Genomic DNA, 24,003 nt, shown 5'->3' with positions numbered 1-24,003 from the left:
TCTATTACCTTACATTGGAGCTCAACCTCATTAGCTAACTGTTCACACATCTCTAGTTTCTATATATCTCTAAGTCCCCTATATTCTGTATTACAAGCCTCTGGTTATACCTTTATGCTGGTCAAAAAAGTGGAATCATACAGTATCTATCCTTTGTGTCTGGCTTATTTCACTCAGCATTATGTCCTCAAGGCTCATTCATCTTGTCATGTGCTTCAGGACATCATTTCGTCTTACTGCTGCATAATATTCCATTGTATGTATATATCACATTTTGTTGATTCACTCATCTGTTGATGGGCATTTGGTTTGTTTCCATCTTTTAGCGATTGTGAATAATGCTGCTATGAACATCGGTATACAAACGACTGTTTGTGTCATCGCTTTCAGCTCTTTTGGGTATATACCAAGAAGTGCTATTGCTGGGTCATAGGGCAACTCAATATTTAGTTTCCTAAGGAACCGTCAAACAGTCTTCCATAGTGGCTGCACCATTATCCATTCCCACCAGGAGTGCATAAGTGTCCCATTTTGTGCATATCTTTCCATCATTTACAGTTTCCTGTTTAATAGCAGCCATTCTTATAGGTGTGATCTGCATTTCCCTTATAGCCAGTGAAAATGAGCATCTTCATGTGCTTTTGGGACATCTGTATTTGCTCTTCAGAAAAATGCCTATTATCTTTAGCCTATTTTATAATTGGATTGTTTGTTCTTTTGTTGTTGAGTTGGATGATTCAACTCAAACATTTGTCTGATATGTGATTTCCAAATGTTTCTCCCATTGAATTGGCTGCCTGTTCATCTTTTTGACAAAGTCTTTTGAGATGCAGAAGCATTTGATTTTGAGGAGTTCCCCTTTATTTTTTCTTTTGTTGTTTGTGCTTTGAGTATAAAGTTTAGAAAGCTACCTCCTATTACCAGGTTTTGAAGATATTTCCCTACGTTTTCTTTTAGAAGCCTTATGGTGCTAATTCATGTATTTAGGTGTTTGGTCCACTGTGAGTTAATTTTTGTGTGGGGTATAAGATAGGGGTCCTCTTTCATTCTCTTGGCTATTGATATCCAGTTCTTCCATGCCCAATTATTGAAAAGACAATTTTGTTCCAGTTCAGAGGATTTGAGTGCCTTGTCAAAAATCAGTTAACCATAGATTTGGTGGTCTATTTCTGTATTCTCGATTCTATTCCATTGGTCAATGCTTCTGTTTTTGTGCCAGTACCATGCTGTTTTGACAACTGTGGCTTTATAATGTTACTGATTTTTACACATTAATTTTATATCCTGCCACCTCGCTGAATTTGTTTATTAGCTCAAGTAACTTTACTGTCGATTTCTCAGGATCTTCCAAGTGTAGTATCATATCTTCTGCAAATAATGAGAGTTTTACTTCTTACTTTCCAGTTCGGAAGCCTTTCATTTCTTTGTCCTGCCTGACTGCTCTAGCTAGAATGTCTAGAACAATGTTGAATAATAGTGGTGACAATGGGCATCCTTTTCTTGTACCTGATCTTAAGGTGAAGGCTTTCAGTCTCTCTCCACTGAGAATGATACTGGCTATTGGTTTTCATATATTCTCTTTATCATATTGAGGTAGTTACCTCTGATTCCTATCTTATGGAGTATTTTTAATCAGGAAAGGATGTTGAATTTTGTTGAATGCCTTTTTGGCATCAATCGAGATGATCATGTGATTTTTCCCTTTTGATTTGTTAATGTGCTGTGTTACATTAATTGATTTTCTTGCATTGAACCATCCTTGCATTCCTGGTATAAACCCTAATTCGTCATGGTGTATAATTTTTTTTAACGTGTTGTTGAATTCAATTTGCTAATACTTTGTTGGGATTTTTTGCATCTATGTTCATTAGGGGGATTGCCCTGTAGTTTTCCTTTCTTATAACATCTTTACCCGGTTTTGGTATTAAAATGATATTAGCTTCATAAAAATGAGTTTGGTAGAGTTCCTTTTTCCTCAATTTTTTGGAAAAGTTTGAGCAGGATTGGTGTTAATTCTTTATGGAATGTTTCATAAAATTCACCTATGAAGCCATCTGGCCCTGGGATTTTCTTTATAGGAAGATTTTTGATGACTGATTGAATCTCTTTACTTGTGATTGGTTTGTTGAGATCTTCTATTTCTTCCTGAGTCAGTGCAGCTTGTTTGTGTTTCTAGGAATTTGTCAATTTCATCTAAATTGTCTAGTTTGTTGGCATATAGTTGTTCATAGTATCCTCTTATGATTTCTTTTATTTCTTCAGGGTCTGTGGTTTACACCCCTTCTCATTTCTGATTTTATTTCCATCCCCTCTATTTTTTTCTTTGTCAGTCTTGCTAGGGGCCCATCAATTTTATCAAAGAATCAACTTTTGGTGTCATTGATTCTTTCTGTTGTTCTTTTGTTCTCCCATTCACTTATCTCTGCTTTAATCTTTGTTATTTCTCTTCTTCTATTTGCTTTGGGGTTAGTCTGCTGTTCTTTTTCAAGTTCCTCCAGGTGAGCTGTTAAGTCCTCAATTTTTGCTCTTTCTTGTTTTTTAATATAGGCATTTAAGACAATAAATTTCCCTCTCAGCACAGCTTTTGCCATATCCCATAAATTCTGATAAATTTTATTCTCTTTTTCATTTGTCTCCAGATACCTACTGATTTCTCTAGCATTTCTTTTTTGCCCTCTTTTTAAGAGTGTGTCATTTAATCTCCATATATTTGTGAATGTTATTGTCTTGGTAGTTATTGAGATCTAGCTTCATGCCATTGTGATCAGAGAAAGTGCTATGAATAATTTCATTGTTTTTAAATTTATAAAGACCTGTTTTGTGCCCCAGATCTATCCTGGAGAATGTTCCATGAACTCTAGAGAAGAATGCTTAACCTTGTGTTTTGGAGTACAATGACCTATGTATGTCTGTTGGGTCTAATTCATTTATCAAGTTATTTAACTTCTCTATTTCCTTGTTGATCTTCTGTCTGTTTTTTCTATATATAGAGTAGAGTGCTGTATTGAAGTCTCCTACTTCAATTGTTGAAACATCTATCGTTCCCTTCAGTTTTGCCAATGTCTGCCTCATGTACTTTGGAGGTCCTTGATTGGGAGCATAAATATTTATGATTGTTATATCTTCTTGGTGAATTGACCCTTTAATGAGTATATAGTGCCCTTCTTTGTCTCTTATGATGTCTTTACATTCAAAATCTATTTTGTCTGATATTAGTATAGCTACTCCTACTTTCTTTTGGTTACAACTTGTGTAGAAAATCTTTTTCCATCCTTTCACTTTCAATCTATTTGTATCCTTCTGTCTAAGATGAGTTTCTTCTAAAAAACAGCATATACTGGATTATATTTCCATTCTGTCAATCTGTATATTTTAATTGGTAAGTTTAGTCCATTAACATTCAGTCATTACTGAAAAGGCATTCTTGAATCCACCGTTTTATCTTTTTTATTTTATTTGTCAGATCTATATATTCTTTTCCCTTTCTCTTTTTATCCTTTAAGTTACCTTTACTGGTATTCTTCAATTGTGTACCCTCCTCCAGACCTCCCTTTCCTTTTTTTTTTTTTTTTTTCTCAACCAGCAGAACTCCCTTTAGTATTTCTTGAAGAGCCAGTCTCTTGTTGACAAATTCTTTCAGGACTTGTTTGTCTATGAAAACTTTAATCTCTCCCCCAGTTTTGAAGGGCAGTTTGGCTGGGTACAGAATTCTTAGTTGGAAGTCTTTCTCTTTCAGGATCTTAAATATATCATACCACTGTCTTCTCGCTTCCATGGTGCCAGTTGAGTAGTTTGAACTTAGTCTTATGGGGTTTCCTTTGTATTTAGTAGAATGTTTTTCTCTTGCTGTTTTTAGAATTTTCTGTTTCTCTTCAACATTTACTTACTTATTTATTTATTTATTTATTTATTTATTTATTTATTTACATGGGCAGGCACCTGGAATCGAACCTGGGTCCTCTGGCATGGCAGGCAAGCATTCTTGCCTGCTGAGCCACCGTGGCCTGCCCTCTCTTCAACATTTGACAGACTGATTAATATGTGTCTTCGGCAAAGCCTATTTGGATTTATTCTGTTTGGAGTTCATTGGGCATCTTTGACTTGTACATTCATGCCCTTCATAACAGCTGGGAAATTTCCCCCCGTTATATCTTCAACTACTCTTCTTAGCCCTTTGCCTTCTCTTCTCCTTCTGGAACACCAATGATTCTTATATTTGTACATTTTGTTTTGTCTATCATTTCCCCGAGATCCAATTCAAATTTTTCCATCTTTTTTGCCATCTGCTGTTTTGAGTCTTTGAAGTCAGTTATCCTGTCCTCTATACCACTTATTCTTTCTTCTGCCTCTTCAAATCTGCTGCTATGTGCCTCTAGTATGTTTTTCATTTGGTCCACAGAGTCTTTAGTCTCTGTGCTATCTGCTAGTTTTCTATTTATACTTTCAAATTCTTCTTTATGCTCTTCTACTGTCTTCCTGATCTCCTTTATGTCATTTGCCATCCCACTTATTTCATTAAGTAGAGTTATGTGAACATCTTTGATTAGTTTTTCCAACATCTGTGTCTCCTCTGGAGTTTAAATTTGGTTGTTAGCAGGGTTATATTTGTCACATTGTAATATGCTTAGTGATCGTCTATTGTTTTTGCCGCATGTAAATATCTTGATTTACTTTGGGAGTGATTTCTTTCAGTAGTTTAAGCCCTTGTGTTTGTGAGTTGGATGTGCAGCAGGGAGCAGGGTACAGGATGGGGCACAATAGTGCAGTGATTCATTTCACAGCAGGTATAGGTGCAGGTTGGGGATATTACACTGATGCTTGTAAATGTGGGCGCCCAGTGACCAGGAAGGATGTAGCTGTGTAGGTGCACCAGTCTGGGAGGCGAAACCCTGGTATATGCTGGTTTAGGGTGCAGTGTCCTTTGTGCACAGGCGTAGAGCTGTGGCAGCATGTCAGTGTTATGCCTTCGTGTGTTGGGGGCAGATGTGACCTGGCTGAGCAGCTCAGCACTTTCTCAGAGTTGGAAAGTGTGACTGAGGGCCGTGTGCACATGCAGGTCTAGGAAACAAACTGATGTTCCCAGAGCAGAAGGACGTGATTGGGGGCCCATGCATGTGCATGAGTCCAGGAGTGCTGTAAACTGATGCACAGAGCTCGGGGGGAAGGGGGCAGGGTGAGGCTGTGCGACACTATGGGCAGTGGGGGATTAGCCAGGGTATGGAGGTTAGCATCCATAGCCTTTATGCACTGGCAAGAACTTGCAGGGAACAGGGAGGGGGAGGTAGTTCTCGGGATGGGTACAAGAGAGGTAGGTTGGGTTGCACTTGGTGGGTGAGATGTGGGGTGGGTATGCGCACTGGGGGCTGGTGGGGCAGGGGCGCTTGGAGCATGGGGAATGGGAGCAGGTGACGGGGTATGGGTGCTTGGGGTATGGGGTGAGTCATGGGTCACGGGGCTGCACTGGTGAGGGTAGCGCATTCAGGGAATGCTGCGTGGCTTAATTCCTAGTCCCCAGCTCCCTGTCCATGTACTCCCATGGGCTCTGTGCCTCTGCGCCAGGGTCCAGCTTTCTGCTTCTCAGTTCCTCAGCCTCTGTAACCATGGCTGCCCTGTGTGGTGCAAAAGGCTCTCCGAGGTCAGTTGCACTCTTGAATTGCGGTCTCAATCACCCTCCCATCCCTTCTCTAACTTTCCCATGGAGCAGGCCTGAACTTGAGCTACTCTATTCGGCCATCTTCCTGCAAGTAATATCGGCATTATATATATATATATATATATATAAATATTTTTATTGTAAAAACTTACACAAACATATAAACATTCTTGAATATAAGCACTCTACATATGATGTACAATCAGTGGCTCACAATATCATCACGTAGTTGTATATTCATCACCATGATCATTTTTTTGAACATTTGCATAACTCCAGCGAAAGAAATAAAAAAAACACTCATACATACCATACCCATTACCCCTCCCTCTCATTGACCACTAGTATTTCAATCTACCCAATTTATTTGAACCTTTGTCCCCCCATTATTTATTTTTTTATCCATATTTTTTACTCACCTGTCCATACTCCAGATAAATGGAGCATTAGACACAAGGTTTTCACAATCACACATCACACTGTAAAAGCTTTATCTTTACACAATCATCTTCAGGAAACAAGGCTACAGGAACACAGCTCAAGTTTCAGGTACTTTGCTCTAGCCACTCCAATACAGCATAAGCTAAAAAGGGGATATCTATATAATGCGTAAGAATAACCTCTAGGATAATCTCTCAACTGAAATCTCTCAGCCACTGACACTTTATTTTGTCTCATTTCTCTCTTCCAGCGTTTGGTTGAGAAGATTTTCTCAATACCTTGATATCAGGTCCTGGCTCATCAGGGATTTCTGTCCCACATTGCCAGGGAAATTTACACCCATGGGAGTCATGCCCCATGCTGGGGGCATGGGGAGGCAGTGAGTTCACTTCCCATATTGGCTTAGAGAGAGAAAGGCCACATCTGAGCAGCAAAAGAAATTCTCTGGGGGTGACTGTTACTGTTTTTTTTTAAATTTATTTATTAATTAAAAAAATTAAGAACAAACAAAAACATTAACATACAATTCCGTTCTACACATATATTCAGTAAATCTCAGTATCATCACATAGTTGCATATTCATCATTTCTTAGAACATTTGCATCCATTCAGAAAAAGAAAAAGACAACAGAAAAAGAAAACGATAACAGGAAAAAAAAATTATACATATCATACCCCTTACCCCTTGCTTTCATTTATCACTAGCACTTCAAATTAAATTTATTTTAACATTTGTTCCCCCTATTACTTATTTTTATTCCATATGTTCTACTCGTCTGTTGACATGGTAGATAAAAAGAGCATCAGACACAAGGTTTTCACAATCACACAGTCACATTGTGAAAGCTATATCATTATTCAATCATCATCAAGAAACATGGCTACTGGAACACAGCTCTACATTTTCAGGCAGTTCCCTCTAGCCTCTCCACTAGAATAACAAGGTGATATCTACTTAATGCATAAGAGTAACCTCCAGGATAACCTCTCCACTCTGTTTGGAATCTCTCAGCCATTGACACTTTGTCTCATTTCACCCTTCCCCCTTTTGATTGAGAAGGTTTTCTCAATCCCTTGATGCTGAGTCTCAGCTCATTCTGGAATTTCTGTCCCACGTTGCCAGGAAGATCCACAGCCCTGGGAGTCGTGTCTCTGGGGGTGACTCTTACACCTAATTTTAAGTAGGCTTAGCCTATCCTTTGCAGGGATAAATTTCATAGGGGCAAACGCCAAGATCAAGGGCTCGGCCCATTGATTCGTTTTTTCTCCAGTGCTTGAAAGAATATTAGAAATTCTCCAAATGCGGAAGTTGACTATTTCCCCCTTTCTCCCCATTCCCCCAAGAGGAATTTGTAAATACTTCCTTATTCACTGTCCAAATCACTGTGGGATTTGTCAGGGCATCACACTAAACTGGACAAACCAACAAAATCTCATGCTCTATTCAAGATTCCATGTACTTAAGGTGTTCAATTAATCTGACCATACAAGTTAAATTACGAAGCACACTACCCAAAATATAAATTTTGCACCAAATAAACATCTCTCCCTTGGTCTAACATAAAAGTTGGAGTTTTTAAATATGGGTGATATCATCCTTTACCCTGTATTCTGATTTACCTTAGTCCTATGGAGTTCAGCCTCATTCATATCTCCACTCAAAGTCAGATCCCTTTTTCAACTTTTAAAACAGTTCCTATATGGGGTACTGCTGACTTTCATAGCTTCAGAGCTCTAATTCTGAATCTCAGGTGTCACATAAATACCTAAAGTTTCTGGGAATGATCAGGTTTTTAACAAATAGCTCCATATCTCAGAATTTAGAAATAACAATTAACTCCTGAATATATGTGACTGCTATAAGAGCTTACAACCTAGGACCCTTTATAATAGGCCCCAACCTGATAATCCATGCTCTCAACTTCAGTTCACCGAGTTTTTGTATTATAGTTAGTCCATATGAGTGAGGCATGATAATATTTGTCTTTTTGTTTCTGACATTTCATTCAACATACAGCTCTTAAGATTCTTTCACCTAGTTGCATGCCTCACAACTTCATTTCTTCTTGTGGCTGTTCAGTAGTCTGTTGTATGTATACACCATAGATCCCTCTACCTTCTTCGGTCATTATACCCTTAGGCTGCCTCCATCCATTGTGAATTATAAACACTGTGGATTATAAACACTCGGTGAACCATAGATACCAGTGTGCAAATGTCCATTCCTGTCTCTATACTCAGTTCCTCGAGGTATATACTGAGCAATGAGGTTTCAGGCAACCCCACCCCTAGCCTCCTGCGGAACCCCACCCCTAGCCTCCTGCAGAACCACCACACTGCCCTCCAAGGGGCTGCACCTCTCATTTCCCTACCTACAGTGAATAGGTACATCTTTTTCTCCACATTTTCCCTAGGACTTGCTTCTCTCTATTCATTTTTAAACAGTTTTATTCACACACCATAGAATCCAGCCTAAGTGTATAGACATGTCCTCACCACCATATACTCTATCTGAAGACATTTCCTTTTTTTCCACAAAGAATCTATACCTCTTTCCCAATCCCCCAGCATGTTGACATTTAGTTTTGACATAATGCCTTTGTTACATTCATTGGAATCATATTACAATGTTACAGTTAACTATAGACCCTAGCTTGCATTAACCGTACTTTTTCCCATTTACCATCTATTTTCAACACCCTGCAATACCGACATTCCTTTGTTCTTCCTCATGCAAAAACATTTTTTAATTTGTATATTTAATCACCATTATTGTACACTGCACGCATTCCTAAATTATACTATCTTAGTCTTTATCCTCTATCTTTTCTTCTGGTTTCATACAGGTGGCATTATATATTAATAAAAGTTACAACAAAGCAAGACATAAAATTATAAATGAGAATGGGTTAAACTCTTCAGTCAAAAAGGCAGAGACTCGCAGAATGAATAAAATAGATGACCTAAGCATATGCTGTTTACAGGAGACTCACTTTAAATCAGAAGACACAAACAGACTGAAAGTGAAATGATGGAAAAAAATAGTAATCAAAAAAGAGCAGGGGTGGCTAAACTAATATCAGACAAAATACTTAAGTCAAAAACTGGTAAAAGAGACAAAGAAAGACACTACATATTAATAAAAGGCCAGAAGGGAGCAAAACCTCAAGACACCCCAACACCCACCCCCCTGCACCCCCAGTTTCATGCACACGCGTCCCTAACAGTCTGCCCTCTGGGTCCTCCCTCTCCCCTGCACCGCATGCAGACACAACCGCTGGCTGCCCCCCCACCCCCCTTCCCCGCCCTGGGCACCCACCTCTGCTCCCTCCTCTATCTCCTGCCCACTCCTGCACCCAGCCCTCTCAAGAAGATAAGATGATTTTAAACATACACATATGTACCTAAAAAAGAAGTCTCAAAATATATGAAGCAAACATTGACAAAATTAGCTGCTGACAGGCAACTATATACTGCTGCAGGTGGCTCAAAAAAAAAAAACATTGACAAAATTAAAAGGGAGAAACACACCTAAAATAACAGTTGCACACTTCCATTGACCTCTTTCAATAACTGATAGCATATCTACAGAAAAGATCAGTAAGGAAATAGAGGGCAACATTATAGATCATTTAGACCTAACAGCCATATATAGAACAATCCACCCAATAGCAACAGAATACATATTATTTTCAAAGGCACATGGATCATTTTCCAGGACGGACCATAGATCAGGTCACAAATCAAGTCTTCATAAATTTTAAAAGACTGAAATCATAGAAAGTATCTTTTCTGACCACAGTGGAATGAAGCCAGAAACCAGTAACAGAAGGAAAACAGGAATATTCACAAATATTTGGAAATTAAACAACAAACTCTTAAACAACCAATACGTCAAAGAAGAAACCAGAAAGGAAATTAGAATACTTAGAGATGAATGAAAGCAAAAAAGCAATACATCAAAATGCATAAAATGAAATGAAGATAATGCTGAGAGGGAAATCTATAGCTGTAAAGTCTTACATTAAAAAAGAAGAAAGATCTCCTTTAATAACCTAAGCTCATACCTAGAAGAACTAGAAATAGAAGAACAAACAAAACCCAAAGTTAACAGAAGAAAGGAAATAATAGAGTATAGCAGAGATAATGAAATAGAGAACAGAGAATCAATAAAACCAAAAGTTGGTTCTTTGAAAAAATCAAGAAAATTGACAAACCTTTAGCTAGATGGATAAAGAGTAAAAAAGAGAAGACTCAAATAACTAAAATCAGAAAAGAAAGTAGGGTCATTATTACCAATCTTAAGAAAATACTATGAACAACTATATGCCAACATATTGGATAACCTAGAGGAAATGGACAAATTCCAACAAACACACATTACCTAAACAGACTCAAGAGCATATAGAAAATCTCAACAGACCTAAAAAAAAAGCAAAGAGAATGAATTAGTAAGGAAAAAACTCTCAAGAAAAACAAAAGGTCAGAACCAGATGGTGAATTCATCAAATGTTCAAAGAAGACTTAATTCCAATCCTTCTTAAATTCTATTTAAAAAAAGAGAAGAGGAAGGACTAATTCCTAACTCATTTTATGAGATGGACATGACTCTTATACAAAAGCTAGAAAAAGAAAGCACAAGAAAAGAAAATTATAGACTAATATTTCTTATGAATGCAGATATAAAAATCCTGAACAAAGAACTGGTATACAGAATCCAACAGTAGGTTGAAAGAACTATACACCATGACCAAGTGGGATTTCTCCCAGGAATGAAAGGGTTGTACAACATACAAAAATTGATCCAATGTACTATACTATATTAACAGAATGAAGGGGAAAAAAAAGCATATAATCCTCTCAAATGATGCAGAAAAGGCGACTGACAAAATCCAACACCCTTCCATGATTGTATGAACACTGAGGAAACTAGGAATAGAAGGGAACTTCTCCAACATGATAAAGGGCATTTATGACAAAAGCCACAGCTAAGATCAAGAACAAGAAAAGAACACCCGCTTTCATTATTATTTCACCACTGCTATTCAACAATGTATTGGATGTTCTATCCAGAGCAAACAGGCAAGAAAAAAAACAAAGGGCATCCAAATTGGAAAGGAAAACATAAAATTATCTATATTTGCAGATGATATGACCTATATGGAGAAAATCCCAAAGAACTGATAGGAAACTACTAGGACTAATAAATGAATTCAGCAAAGTGGGAGAATACATGGTAAATGGGCAAATATCATTGTTTAGTTTATTTCTTTTTGAAGTTTTAACTTCAAAGATATCTTCACATTCCATACAATCTATCCAAAGTATACAATAAATGTCTCACAGTATTATCACATAGTTGTACATTCATCACCACAGTCAATTTTAGAACATTATCATTACTCCAAAATAAAAACAAAACAAAATTTTCCATACCCCTTCCCCACCCTATTACTGGCCCCTACACAGGTGTGGTACATTTGTTAATGTTGATGAAAAATATTGAAATATGACTGTTAACTATAGTCCATAGTTTGCAAAAGGTGCTTATTTTCCCATATATCCCTCTATTATTAATTCCTTGTAACAGTGCTATACATTTATTCTAGTTCATGAAAGAACATTTTTTTGTTTACTGAAGACAGCCATTGTCTACCACAGAGTTCGCTGTGTTATACAGTTCCATGTTTTATCCAATAGTGGTTTTGTACTTTTGATTTTTGTTTCTTGGTTGTATTTATCCTGCTTCATGCTCTCTGAGCTTCCTGGTTGTGGGTTTGTGTCATTAATTGGGGAAACTTTTGGCCATTATTTCTTCACGTTTCTTCCCCATTTTCTCTTTCTTCTCACATTCCAATTACACATGTGTTATACATTTTAATTTTGTACCACAATTCTTGGATGCTCTGTTCTGTTTTTTCTCATATTTTCCCTCTTCACTTCAGTTCAAGAAGTTTCTATTCACCTATCTTCGAGCACAATGATTTTTTCTTTAGCCATGTTGAGTCTATTAACGGTCCCACTCAATATATTCTTCATTTCTGTCAGTGTTTTTTATTTCTAACGTTTCCCTTTGATTCTTTTTTAGAGTTTCTCTCTGCTTACATCACCCAACCATTCCTACATGTCAAATCTTTTTCTTATCAAAGCCCTTAACGTATTTATCATAGTTATTTAAAATTCCTTGCCTGATAAACCTAACATCTGTATAATATCTGAGTCTAGTTCTGAGGACTGTCCTGTCTCTTTCCTTTGGCACATCTCATAATTTTGTTGTTGATGTTGAAACTCAGACATGTTGAATTGAGTAATAGGAAATACCTTGGCAGACTCCAACTCCAAACTCTGTCTTCCCTACTGTTTTAACTTCCCAGGCTACTTAAAGCACATACCATGGAATGGTTTGGCTTGAACAAAGGAAATTTCTTCACATACATTTTGAAACCAGAAAAATGTCCAAATCAAGGCATCATGAAGGTGAAGTTTTCTTCCTGAAGACTAGCTGCTGGTGATCCTCGGTTCTTCTCCACATGGCAAGGCACATGGAAGCATATGCTGGTCTCTCCCTTCTCTTCCAAGTTCCATTGCTTCAGATTCTTCGGTCTGTAGCTTCCTCCCTCTTTATCCAAAATTGATTCTCTTAAAAGGACTCCAGTAATGGGATTAAGACTCATCCTGATTAAGGTGAGTCACACCCTAACTAAAGCAGTCTCACTGATAGGTCCTACAATGGGTTCACACCACAGGAATGGAATAAGCTTAAGAACATGTTTTTCTGTGGTGCACACAGCTCCAAACCATCATACCAACAAAGCAACAAAGGGCAGCATCTGAGAAATCAGCTCAGGAATTCCAGCCTCAGCTGCGCTTTTTGTCAGGCTCCCTGGCATTTCTACCACACAAGAGCTGTTCAGGGGTCAACTAAAGATTTGAGGGGAGTTCATGCCACATATTTTGTGATACTCCCATCCTACAGTGCTCTTTACTTTCCTGGATTTCCCTCCTAATTTCTAGCCAATTTGGCAGCCCCAAATTCTGCCCTCTCACAACCCCAGGCCACCAAGCCTGTGCCGTGAGGCCAGCAGGTGCCCATGGAAAAGCTGCACAAATGTACCTCTTGCCCAGAGTGGGCCCTTCTTTCTAGGCTCAACTGCATGCCATTCTCTGCCTGTTCGTAGTTGCTTGCCTATGACTGTTTACTGTTCTGTCAGGGTTTTTCAAAACAAGGTACTCTGTCATTCTACTCCCAGAACTTCTTGTGGGGTCACTGTTCTAGTTTGCTAGTGGCTGGAATGCAACACACCAGAGATGGATTGGCTTTTAATAAAAGGGAATTTATTTCGTTAGTTCTTCAGAGGAAAGGCAGCTAACTTTCAACTGAGGTTCTTTCTTACATGGGAAGGCACAGGGTAATCTCTGCTGGCCTTCTCTCCAGGCTTCTGGGTTCCAACAGCTTTTCCTGGGATGATTTCATTCTTCATCTCCAAAGGCCTGGGCTGAGCTGCAAGTGCTGAGATGAGGTATGCTGAGCTGCTTGGGCTGTGCTATGTTGAGCTCTCTCATTTAAGCACCAGCCAATTAAATCAAACACCATTCATTACAGTAGGCACACCTCCTAGCCGACCGCAGATGTAATGAGCAACAGACGAGGTTCATGTACCATTGGCTCATGTCCACAGCAACAGAACTAGGCACATTCACCTGGCCAAGTTGACATCTGAACCTAACTACCACAGTCACTGATTCAATTATCAGGAGATGGGGTTACTGCTACCCAGAGAGGCAGAGAAGCACGTGCTCAGGGCCCAGTGGCTCTGGGCCTCTCTGCTGCTCTTGCACAGCCTCAGTGGTAAATGGGCACATGCATAGCATCTGGGGCCTCTAAGCAAGATGTAGCATTTCCTTCTACCCTGAATATAGACATCCTCCAGGGTGAGCAGGCAGAGTGGGCTGCAGCACCAGAGAACTGCCAGCATTGGTAAGTACACATGGTCCCACCTAGTTTTCCCAGATCATCTGTCGGTGGTTACAGACACCTTGTAATGCAGTTCACTTATCACCGCTCCAAAATCATGGCTTCCCCTGAGCCCAGCTAAGACTTGCAGAGGCCCCTCGTTCCCATTCTTAATCTCATAAATGATCAGCTGAAGCACGTGTTCACACTGGTTATCAGGGACAAAATGCTTGTTCCTCTAATTTTGATTGAACTTCCCTTCCTCCCCAAGGCCCCTGAACTTTGAGGGTGCCTCCCAGAAAATAGAAAAAAATCATTGCTTTTATGTACAAGCAATGATAAATTCCAAAAAGAAATTAAAGAAACATTTTCACTTGCAAGAGCATCTAAAAGAATAACATACCTTGAAATAAATTTAACCATAGAGGTGAAAAATTTATACAGTGAACACTAGAAAACACTGCTAAAGGAAAATAAAGAAGGCCTAAATAAAAGACATTCCATGCTCATGGACTGGAAGACTTACTATTGTTAAGAAGTCAATACTACCCAAAGTGATCTACAAATCGTACAATCCCTAGCAAATCCCAGCACTCTTTCATTGCAGATACAGAAAAGCCAATCCTCACATTCACACAGAATTACAGGGGACCCTGAATAACCAAAACAATCTTGAAAGATGAGAACAAAGATAGATTATCAGACATCAAAAATCACACTTTCTGGTTTTAAACTTACTACTAAGTTACTGTAATCAAAACAGTGTGGTACTGGCATAAGGACAGATATATAAATCAATGGAATGGAATTGTGAGTCCGGAAATAAACTTACACATCCATGGCAAATGGATCTTTTACAAGAGTTCCAAGTTATTCAATGGACAAAGGATAGTTTCTTCAACAAATGGTGCTGGAACAACTGAATATCCATATGGAAAAGAATTAATTTGGACCCCTACCTCTTAACATATTTAAACATTAACTCAAAATGAGTCAATGACGTAATATAAGAGCAAAAGTCATAAAACTCTTAGTAGGAAACATGGGAATAAATCTTCAAGACCCTGCATTTGACAATGGATTCTTAAGTATGACACCAAAGCACAGGCAACAAAATTAAAAAAAGATAAAGGGGACTTAATCAAAATTAAAACCTTTTGTGCAGCAAAGGAAATTATTAAGAAAGTGAAAAGACAACCTATAAATAGGAGAAAATATATGGAAATATATGACAAAGATGTGACAAAGGTTTAATATCCAGAATATATAAAGAATTTCTGCAACTCAACAACAAAGACAAAGAAACTAAGTTTAAAAATGGGCAAAAGACCTGAAAAAACATTTATACAAAGGAGATCAACAAGTTGACAATAAGCACATGAAAAGAGTCTTAATATCATTAGCTATTAAAGAACTCACAGTTCAGAAATCAATACCGCAATGAGATACCACTTCATATTCACAAGGATGATTATTACAAAAACAAAAACAAACAAAACACACACACACACACACACACACACACACAAAAACAAAACAGAAAGTAAGTGTTGAGAAGGATGTGGAGAAATTGGAATCGTTGTGCATTGCTGATGGGAAGGTAAATTGGTATAGCCACTGTGGAAAACAACTTGGCAATTCCTTAAAAAGTTAAATACAGAATTACCACATGACCTTGCATTTCCACTCCTAAGTACATGTCTCATACAACTGAAAACAGTCAAACAGATACTTAAACACCAATGTTCATAGCAGCATTATTCACAATAGCCAAAAGAAGGAAACAATGCAAGTGTCTACCAACAGATAAACAAAATGTGGTACATATATAAATGGACTATTATTTAGCCATAGAAAGGAATGAAGTTCTGATATGTGCTTCAACATGAATGAACCCTATGCTGAGTGAAATAAGCCAGACATAAAAGGACAACTGTTGTATGATTCTGCTTATACTAGGTATCTGGACTAGGCAAATTCATAGAGACAGAAAATAGAACAATGGTACCAGGGACTGGGGAAGAAATTGTTTAGTGGGTACAGAATTTCTGTTTGGGATGATGAAATGCTCTGGAAATAGACAGTGGTAATGATTACACAACACTGTGAATGTACTTAATGCCACTGAAAAAAAAACATGGTTAAATGGTAAATTTAATGTAATATAGATTTTAACACAATAAGAAAAATCTTTAAAAAGCAAAAATCTAAGAAGTCATAAAAGAAAAAAAACTTTCTAAAAATGGATGATGAGTCACTGAAGGACATACTGAAGTGACTGATCCAAATCAGATTTAAATGAGATATACTATTCCATGGTTCACTTTTAAGTACAGTAATTATAAAATATACTGTAAATCTCTTTTGAATTTCTCTCCTCAACTGCATATACAAAGCGTGACTATAAAGTAATGAGACTTTATAAGGTAAACAACTACCACCAACAAACATACCAGACCTTATATATCAGGTGAGTGTAGTCCTTTGATGTAATCACATCAAGCACAATTACAGTAAAATGTTATAATATTATAGAAGATTATGTTTTGACAAATAACACTTCATTTTCATTATTCCAACTTTTTTTCAACAACATTTTATGACAGATAACTTAAAGATAAACTGAGGCTCAGAGAAGTTAAGTATCTTGTTAAAAGTCTTACACATTTAAAAATAAAGTAGGAGGAGACTAGGAATTCTGATTCCTAGCTTAGTGCTCTTTTCAACACACCTTGCTGCCTCACTGATTTAATCCAACGATGCTGCCACTACTGAAAATGTTTTTGGAACTCTTCTTTTGAAATGGCCTCCAGAGCCAGTTTATAAGCAACATGAGAAAAATCAGTCTCATTACATTATAATCATACCTTGTTTGTGACCTAAATAGTATCATCTAGCTTGACTACTCACCTTTTTCATCTGTCTTCACTCCGAATAACTTTTGGCTGTTTCAAAAATCAAATCCACCCTCAAAGGACGAAGATTTGCCATCACTGAGGATAGTCAAAAGAATGTGTCGCAGATTCTGGAGGCAATGCCAAAAGAGGAGTTCCAAAAATGTTTTGAGCCACGGCAGTATTGTTGGAATAGCATGTAGCCTCCCAAGGTAACCACTTTGAAAGGGACAATACTCATTTGGATATATACTTCCTGGCATGGTTGTTTACAAGTATTATTATTTTATAGTCACACTTTTTAAACAACAAAATACAGATGCATGAAGTTTGTAGTAGGATTATTGCCCTGATACAAAACTAATGAACTTTGAGCCATACAAATTTTAAACTAAAAAAAGGACTTAAGTAGAATAAAATCTTAGAAGAAGAATTTCAGGATCAAAGGTCATATGCATATCCAATCCTCTTTTTATTCATAGGGGAAAAAGAGGTTTAGAAAGATTATGTGGATTACCCAAAGTCAAATTGTTTCTGGCACAACTTGGACTAAAATGAAGATTTTTCTGATTTGTACAGTATTCACTCTACCTCTACCATTCCTCAAGAAGAACCCTAACAGCTTAGTATTTCAAAACATTAAAAAACCAAATGGTAACGTTATAGTGAGGTACTGTTATAAACAAATTAAATTCATCAAAACCAATAATTTATGCTGATTGGGATCCAACTTGAACCTGAAGCAATTTACTCTTCTTATACTTGATTCAGTAGTACTAACAAGACTTACTGTGATTATTATTTATACTCAGAAAGAGGTCAATAATCCTTAAGAGATGGAAGACCAAGCAGTAGCCTAAATTTTAGATTTCTTGGCCTTTGTTTCAACTAAAATATTTTTTCTTATCTAAAATTTATATATATGAATAATATATACATACACAAATTTATATGTTTAAACTATAGCTCACATTTACTCACAAACTCAAATATCGCTGGACTCTTTTACCTTTATTGTTATAGACATCTAGGTAATTTGGGGCAGAGAAAATTGTAATGAGTGATGGAAAGCCTGTTGTTTGGCTCTTCCTGTACATTCGATACCTGGAAGAGAGATGACAGCTTGTCTGTCTTGATATTAAAGGCAAAAATGCTGCAGTGATATTTGGTAAAGTATTAATATATCTTACCCAGCATCTTGGGCTTCATGGGCTCTGATTATTGATAACAAATTATTGTTCTGCAAAAATTCACAAACTGCAGGGTAACTGAAAAAGAATATTAGGAAATATAAATCCAGAATCAAAACAGCTGTTTTTGAATAGAAGGAAGAAGGAAAGTCAAGATGACATGAGTTGATTTTAAGAGTAATAGTTTACAAACCATTGAATTTCTACTAATAACTTAGTAATCATTATTCTCTTTTCCATTTCACTAATATAACTCATTCCAGATCAATCATACAGACAACAGACAACTCTAGAACAGAAGCAGGGTTCCCTACCTTTTAATTTCTAAAAAATTTTTATTAATAAAACTAATCAACATACAATATGAACATTCTTTTTATCACATAGTTGTATATTAATCATTATGATCATTTCTTAGAACATTTGCATCAATTCAGAAAAATAAAAAGAAAACAGAAAAAAATTCATACACACCATACTCCTTACCCCTCCCTTTCATTGATCACAGCATTTCAATCTACTAAATTTATTTTAACATTTGTTCCCATTATTTATTTATTTTTAATCCATATGCTTTACTCAACTGTCCATAAGGTAGGTAAAAGAAGCATCTCACACAAGGTTTTCACAATCACACAGTCACAATGCGAAAGCTATATCATTATACAATCATCTTCAAGAAACATGGCTATGGAACACAGCTCTACATTTTCAGGCAGTTCCCTACAGTCTCTCTGTTATGCCTTAACTAAAAAGGTGATATCTATTTAATGCATAAGAATAACCTCAGGATAACCTCTCAACTCTGGAATCTCTCAGCCATCAACAGTTTATTTTATCTCATTTCTCTCTTTCCCCTTTCAGTCAAAAAGGTTTTCTCAATCCCTTGGTGCTGAGTCCCAGCTCACTGTAGGATTTCTGTCCCACGTTGCCAGGAAGGTTCACACCCCTGGGAGTCATGTCCCACGTAGACAGGGGGAGGGCAGTGAGTTTGCTTGTCGTGTTGGCTGAGAGAGAGAGGCCACATCTGAGCAACAAAAGAGGTTCCCTTGGGGCTGACTCTTAGGCCTAATTTTAAGTAGGCTTAGTCTAAGCTTTGCGGGGTTAAGTTTCATACAAACAAACTCCAAGACTGGGGGCTTAGCCTATTGCTTTGGTTGTCTTCACTGCTTGTGAGAATATCAAGAATTCAACCTGGGGAAGTTGAATTTTTCCCCTTTCTCAACATTCCCCCAGCGGGACTTTGCAAATACATTTTTATTCACTGTTCAAATCCTTCTGGGATTTATCAAGGCATCACTCTGGACAAACCTTCAAAAGCTCATGCCCTACTCAAGGTTCCATGTACTTATGGTGTTTAATTAAGCTGTCCACATAAGTTATATTAGGAAATGCACTAGTCAAAATATAAATTTTGTACCAGATAAACATTTTTTGCTGTATCACACAAGTTAAAGTTTTAAAATATTACCATCTATTTTTAACACCCTGCATTATTGACATTCCTTTGTTCTTCCTCATGCAAAACATTTTTAAATTTATACATTTAGTCATTACCCTTATACACTCTAGGCTTTCCTAGATTATACCATCTCAGTCTTTATCGAATATCTTTCCTTCTGATTTCATTTTTGCCCCCAAACCTCCTTCCTCTATCATTCTTACATTCAGCTTTATTCAGTGTTCTAACATTATTGTATTACAGTTAGGTAGTATTGTGCTATCCACTCCTGAATTTTTACACTCAGTACCGTTGCACAATCTGTATCCCTTCAGTTCCAATTACCCAATATCTACACTATTTCTATCTCCTGATGACCTTTGTTCTTAACTGAAATTACCAAGTTCATGCATTACTGTTAGTTCATATCAGTGAGACCGTACAGTATTTGCCCTTTTGTTTCTGGCTAATCTCATTCAGCATAATGTCCTTAAGGTCCATCCATGTTGTTACATACTTCATAACTTTATTCTGTCTTACAGCTGCATAATATTCCATCGTATGTATACACCACAGCTGTTTAGCCACTCATCTGTTGATGGACATTTTGGCTGTTTCCATCTCTTTGCAATTGTAAACAATGCTGCTATAAACATTGGTGTGCAATGTCCATTTGTGTCTTTGCCCTCATGTCCTCTGAGTAGATATCGAGCAATGGTATTGTCGGGTCACATGGCAATTCTATACTTAGCTTTCTGAGGAACTGCCAAACTGCCTTCCAAAGTGGTTGTACCATTTGACATTCCCACCAACACTGGATAAGTGTGCCTCTTTCTCTACATCCTCTCCAGCACTTGTTGTTTTCTGTTTCATTGATAATGGTCATTCTGGTGGGTGAGAGATGATATCTCATTGTGGTTTTGATTTGCATTTCCCTAATAGCCAGGGAAGTTGAGCGTCTTTTCCTGTGCCTTTTGGCCATTTGTATTTCCTCTTCTAAGAAATGTCTGTTCAAGTCTTTTGCCCATTTTGTAATTAGGTTGTCTGTCTTTCTGCTGTTGAGTTGAACAACCTCTTTATATATTCTGGATACTAGACCTTTATCTGATATATCATTTCCAAATATTGTCTCCCATTGTGTAGGCTGTTTTTTTACTTTCTTGATGAAGTTCTTTGATGCACAAAAGTGTTTAATTTTGAGGAGTTCCCACTTACTTATTTTTTCCTTCAATGCTCATGCTTTGGGTGTTAAGGTCTAGGAAACTGTCTCTTATTAAAAGATTTATAAGCTATTTCTCTATATTTTCTTCTAACAGTATTATGGTCATAGATCTAATGTTTAGATCTTTGATCCATTTTGAGTTAATTTTTGTATAGGGTGTGAGATATGGATCCTCTTTCATTCTTTTGCATGTGGATATCCAGTTCTCCAGGCACCATTTATTGAAGAGACTGTTCTGACCCAGGTGAGATGGCTTGACTGTTTTATCAAAGATCAATTGTCCATAGATAAGAGAGTCTATATCTGAACACTCTATTCGATTCCACTGGTCAATATATCTATCTTTATGCCAGTACCATGCTGTTTTGACCACTGTAGCTTCATAATACACCTTAAAGTCAGGTAGTGTGAGACCTCCGACTTCATTTTTCTTTCTCAGGATACTTTTAGCTATTCGGGACACCCTGCCCTCCTAGATAAATTTGGTCCTACCTTTCAATTTTTTTGTCTTAACTCATAGTAATAATATGATACCAAATGTTTTTGTGGTATCTTGATGTAAAAAAAAAAAGTAACCTAGTAGTATGTATATGTGTCTGTATCTGTATGTAGAGTAAGTACTAAAAACTGAACATGCAATTTTCTTCAACTATCAAATGTTCAAATTGTTAGAAAAATAAGAATCTACTCACAGCTTCACAGATAATATCAACATCAAGACATGATATTAGGAGGACTATTTCAGGAGTAGATGCAAATATTATACCCAACCAAATTCTACTGAGAGGCATATTTGCATATAATCCTGAAATATTCTTTGAGTATTAATATTTTTCCAAATGGCAAACACCTTCTAGGAAGAACTAGAGAAAACATAATTAACCTGAGTTAACTTATCTAGTTTATACTATTTTAATTTTTTTGTTTGTTTGTTTTAATATTTTAATCTTTCTCATTATACTCATTAGAAAAAAATTAACTTTTAAACTAGATAATACATTTATATGGTATAAAACTGAATGATACAAAAAGATATACAATGAAATGTCTCCCTCCTACCCCTATCTTCCAGCCACAAGAGTAATCAATGTTTCTATTTTTGATATATTCTTATTTATTTATTTATTTATTTATTTTACATGGGCAGGCACTGGGAATCGAACCCAGGTCCTCTGGCATGGCAGGCAAGCATTCTTGCCTGCTGAGCCACCGTGGCCCACTATTTTAGATATATTCTTAATTTCATGCAATGACAAACACACACCCACACAAACCTTTTCTTCTCCTTTTTTGAGATATAGTAGATATACACATATTTCTGGACTTAGTTCATTTTAAGTTCAATATCCTTTTATATCTTAGCCTATACCAGTGGTTCTAAAATCTGGAGAGCTTTAAAAAAACCAAATGGGATTCCCCTGTCCTAGACCTACTGAATCAGAACCTTTGGGGAACAGTCAAGAAACCTTTATTTTTTGAAAAAGTCTATACATGATGTTTGGAAATAAATACTCTAGGCCCCCTGTAGAGTCAAACAACAATCTTGAATCAATGAAAAATGTCCAATCATGTTCAGTGTATTACTCTTATTAGGGCCTAATACTAATATAATCTTTAAAAAGTAAACAAACAAAAGAACTGACTTTTATTAGTAAGAAATGAAACAGAAATCCTTACAGTACATATATTCAAGATATAAAACACTTTAAAATAATCTGATGAAATCTATTTCTGTTGCCTTACCTAGTCTTTTAACTTTGAGGCTTAGCTTACCTGTAAAAATAAGAGCACCCTCGAACAGTGTTGTGGGTATAGTGTTCCAAAGTTTTTTCACTGCCATAATCCTCTGAGGGATCAGACCAAAGTAGGTCACAAACTGGCCCAAAGGCTGGAGGTTCTTTAAACCTGTCTAACTAGAAGACACACAAAAGAAAACAGTCGTGAAAGCAATAGGGCTCTTGGAAACTGGTATGGATCAAATCCTTTCAAGTCACAAGAATATATACAGAGAGAAGGCAGTAAACACCTTTCCTCAAGAGAAAGAAATTTCTTATTATTTTTCTGTAACAAATTTTTATAAATATCCTTTGTCATCTAACCATAACATGGGAAAAGACCTAATTTACATCCTCATCTTAAAAGCAATAGTCATTTAATTTGAATCTGAAGACACCACTACAGATATACACAATAAATTAGAAAGACTATATGAAGTTAATTTCAATTGCCTAAATATTATATATATATATTTTGGGGGTAGGGTGGGGGGTGGGGAGTGGTGCATGGTCCAGGAATCAAACCCAGGTCTCCCGCATGGAAGACAAGCATTCTACCACTGAACCACCCATGCACCCTTTTTAAATATTTTTATTGAGATACCTTCATGCACCATACAGTCCATCCAAAGTATACAATCAGTGGCTTACGATATCATCACATAGTTGTGTATACATCACCATGATCATTTTTAGAACATTTGCTTCACTCAAAAAAAAGATATAAAAAGACAAAAGAAAAAAACTTATACATCCCATACACCTTACCCCTCCCTCTCACTGACCACTAGTACGGCAATCTACCCAATTTTTTACGCTTTATCCTCCCATTATTTATTTATTTTTTGCCCTTATTTTTTTTTTACTCATCTGTCCATACCCTGAATAAAGGGAGCATCAGCCACAAAGTTCTCACAATGAAACATTCACACTGTAAAAGTTATATGGTTATACAATCATCTTGAAAAATCAAGGTACTGGAATAGTTTAACAGTTTCAGGTACTTCCCACTAGCCAGGAATCAATACACCCTAAACTAAAAAGGGATTCAATATATTGTATAAGAATAACCTCCAGGATAACCAGTAGACTCTGTTTGAAATCTCTGACCACTGAAACTTTATTTTGTCTCATTTCTCTCTTCCCTCTTGTGGTCAAGAAGGCTTTTCTCAATCCCATGATGACAGGTTCCAGCTCAACCACTAGATTCATGTCAATTGCCTAAAATTGAGCCAACATTATCACAGGCAGGAAAGTCTTCCAAGGGTTCTGTTCATTGTTTTATCTCATTCCAATTGAGATTTCTTCGTTCTTTAAAATGCTTCATTCTTTAAAGAATGCTAGTCTTATTTTGTAAAGAACTTTCATTATTTCTATTTGATCTAATAGAGATGTTTCAGCATAAGGTTATTACCTTAAGGTTTTAGTCCCC

General features: G+C 36.9%; 1 protein-coding gene and 1 long non-coding RNA gene across 6 annotated transcripts in view; one reads left to right on the top strand and one right to left on the bottom strand.

Moving 5' to 3' along the window:
• The window catches only part of PPP3CC (protein phosphatase 3 catalytic subunit gamma), a 179,700-nt gene that overhangs the window by 63,925 nt on the left and 91,772 nt on the right, over nt 1-24,003 (bottom strand). For all 5 annotated transcript variants that reach the window (XM_077152751.1, XM_077152753.1, XM_077152752.1 and 2 more), the window contains exons 6-8: nt 22,570-22,709; nt 18,134-18,211; nt 17,953-18,047 (exon numbers count right to left, since the gene is read on the bottom strand). In XM_077152751.1, the coding sequence (XP_077008866.1) occupies nt 17,953-18,047; nt 18,134-18,211; nt 22,570-22,709 (313 nt within the window). The remainder of the gene's footprint in view (nt 1-17,952; nt 18,048-18,133; nt 18,212-22,569; nt 22,710-24,003) is intronic.
• LOC143677129 (uncharacterized) overlaps nt 1-24,003 on the top strand; it is a 53,897-nt gene that overhangs the window by 22,122 nt on the left and 7,772 nt on the right. The window lies entirely within an intron of this gene.

The sequence above is a fragment of the Tamandua tetradactyla genome, chromosome 3 (assembly GCF_023851605.1).
Source record: "Tamandua tetradactyla isolate mTamTet1 chromosome 3, mTamTet1.pri, whole genome shotgun sequence".
NCBI lineage: Eukaryota > Metazoa > Chordata > Mammalia > Pilosa > Myrmecophagidae > Tamandua > Tamandua tetradactyla.
Note: the sequence above shows the minus strand (reverse complement) of the source record. Positions and strands in the feature narration are given on the sequence as shown.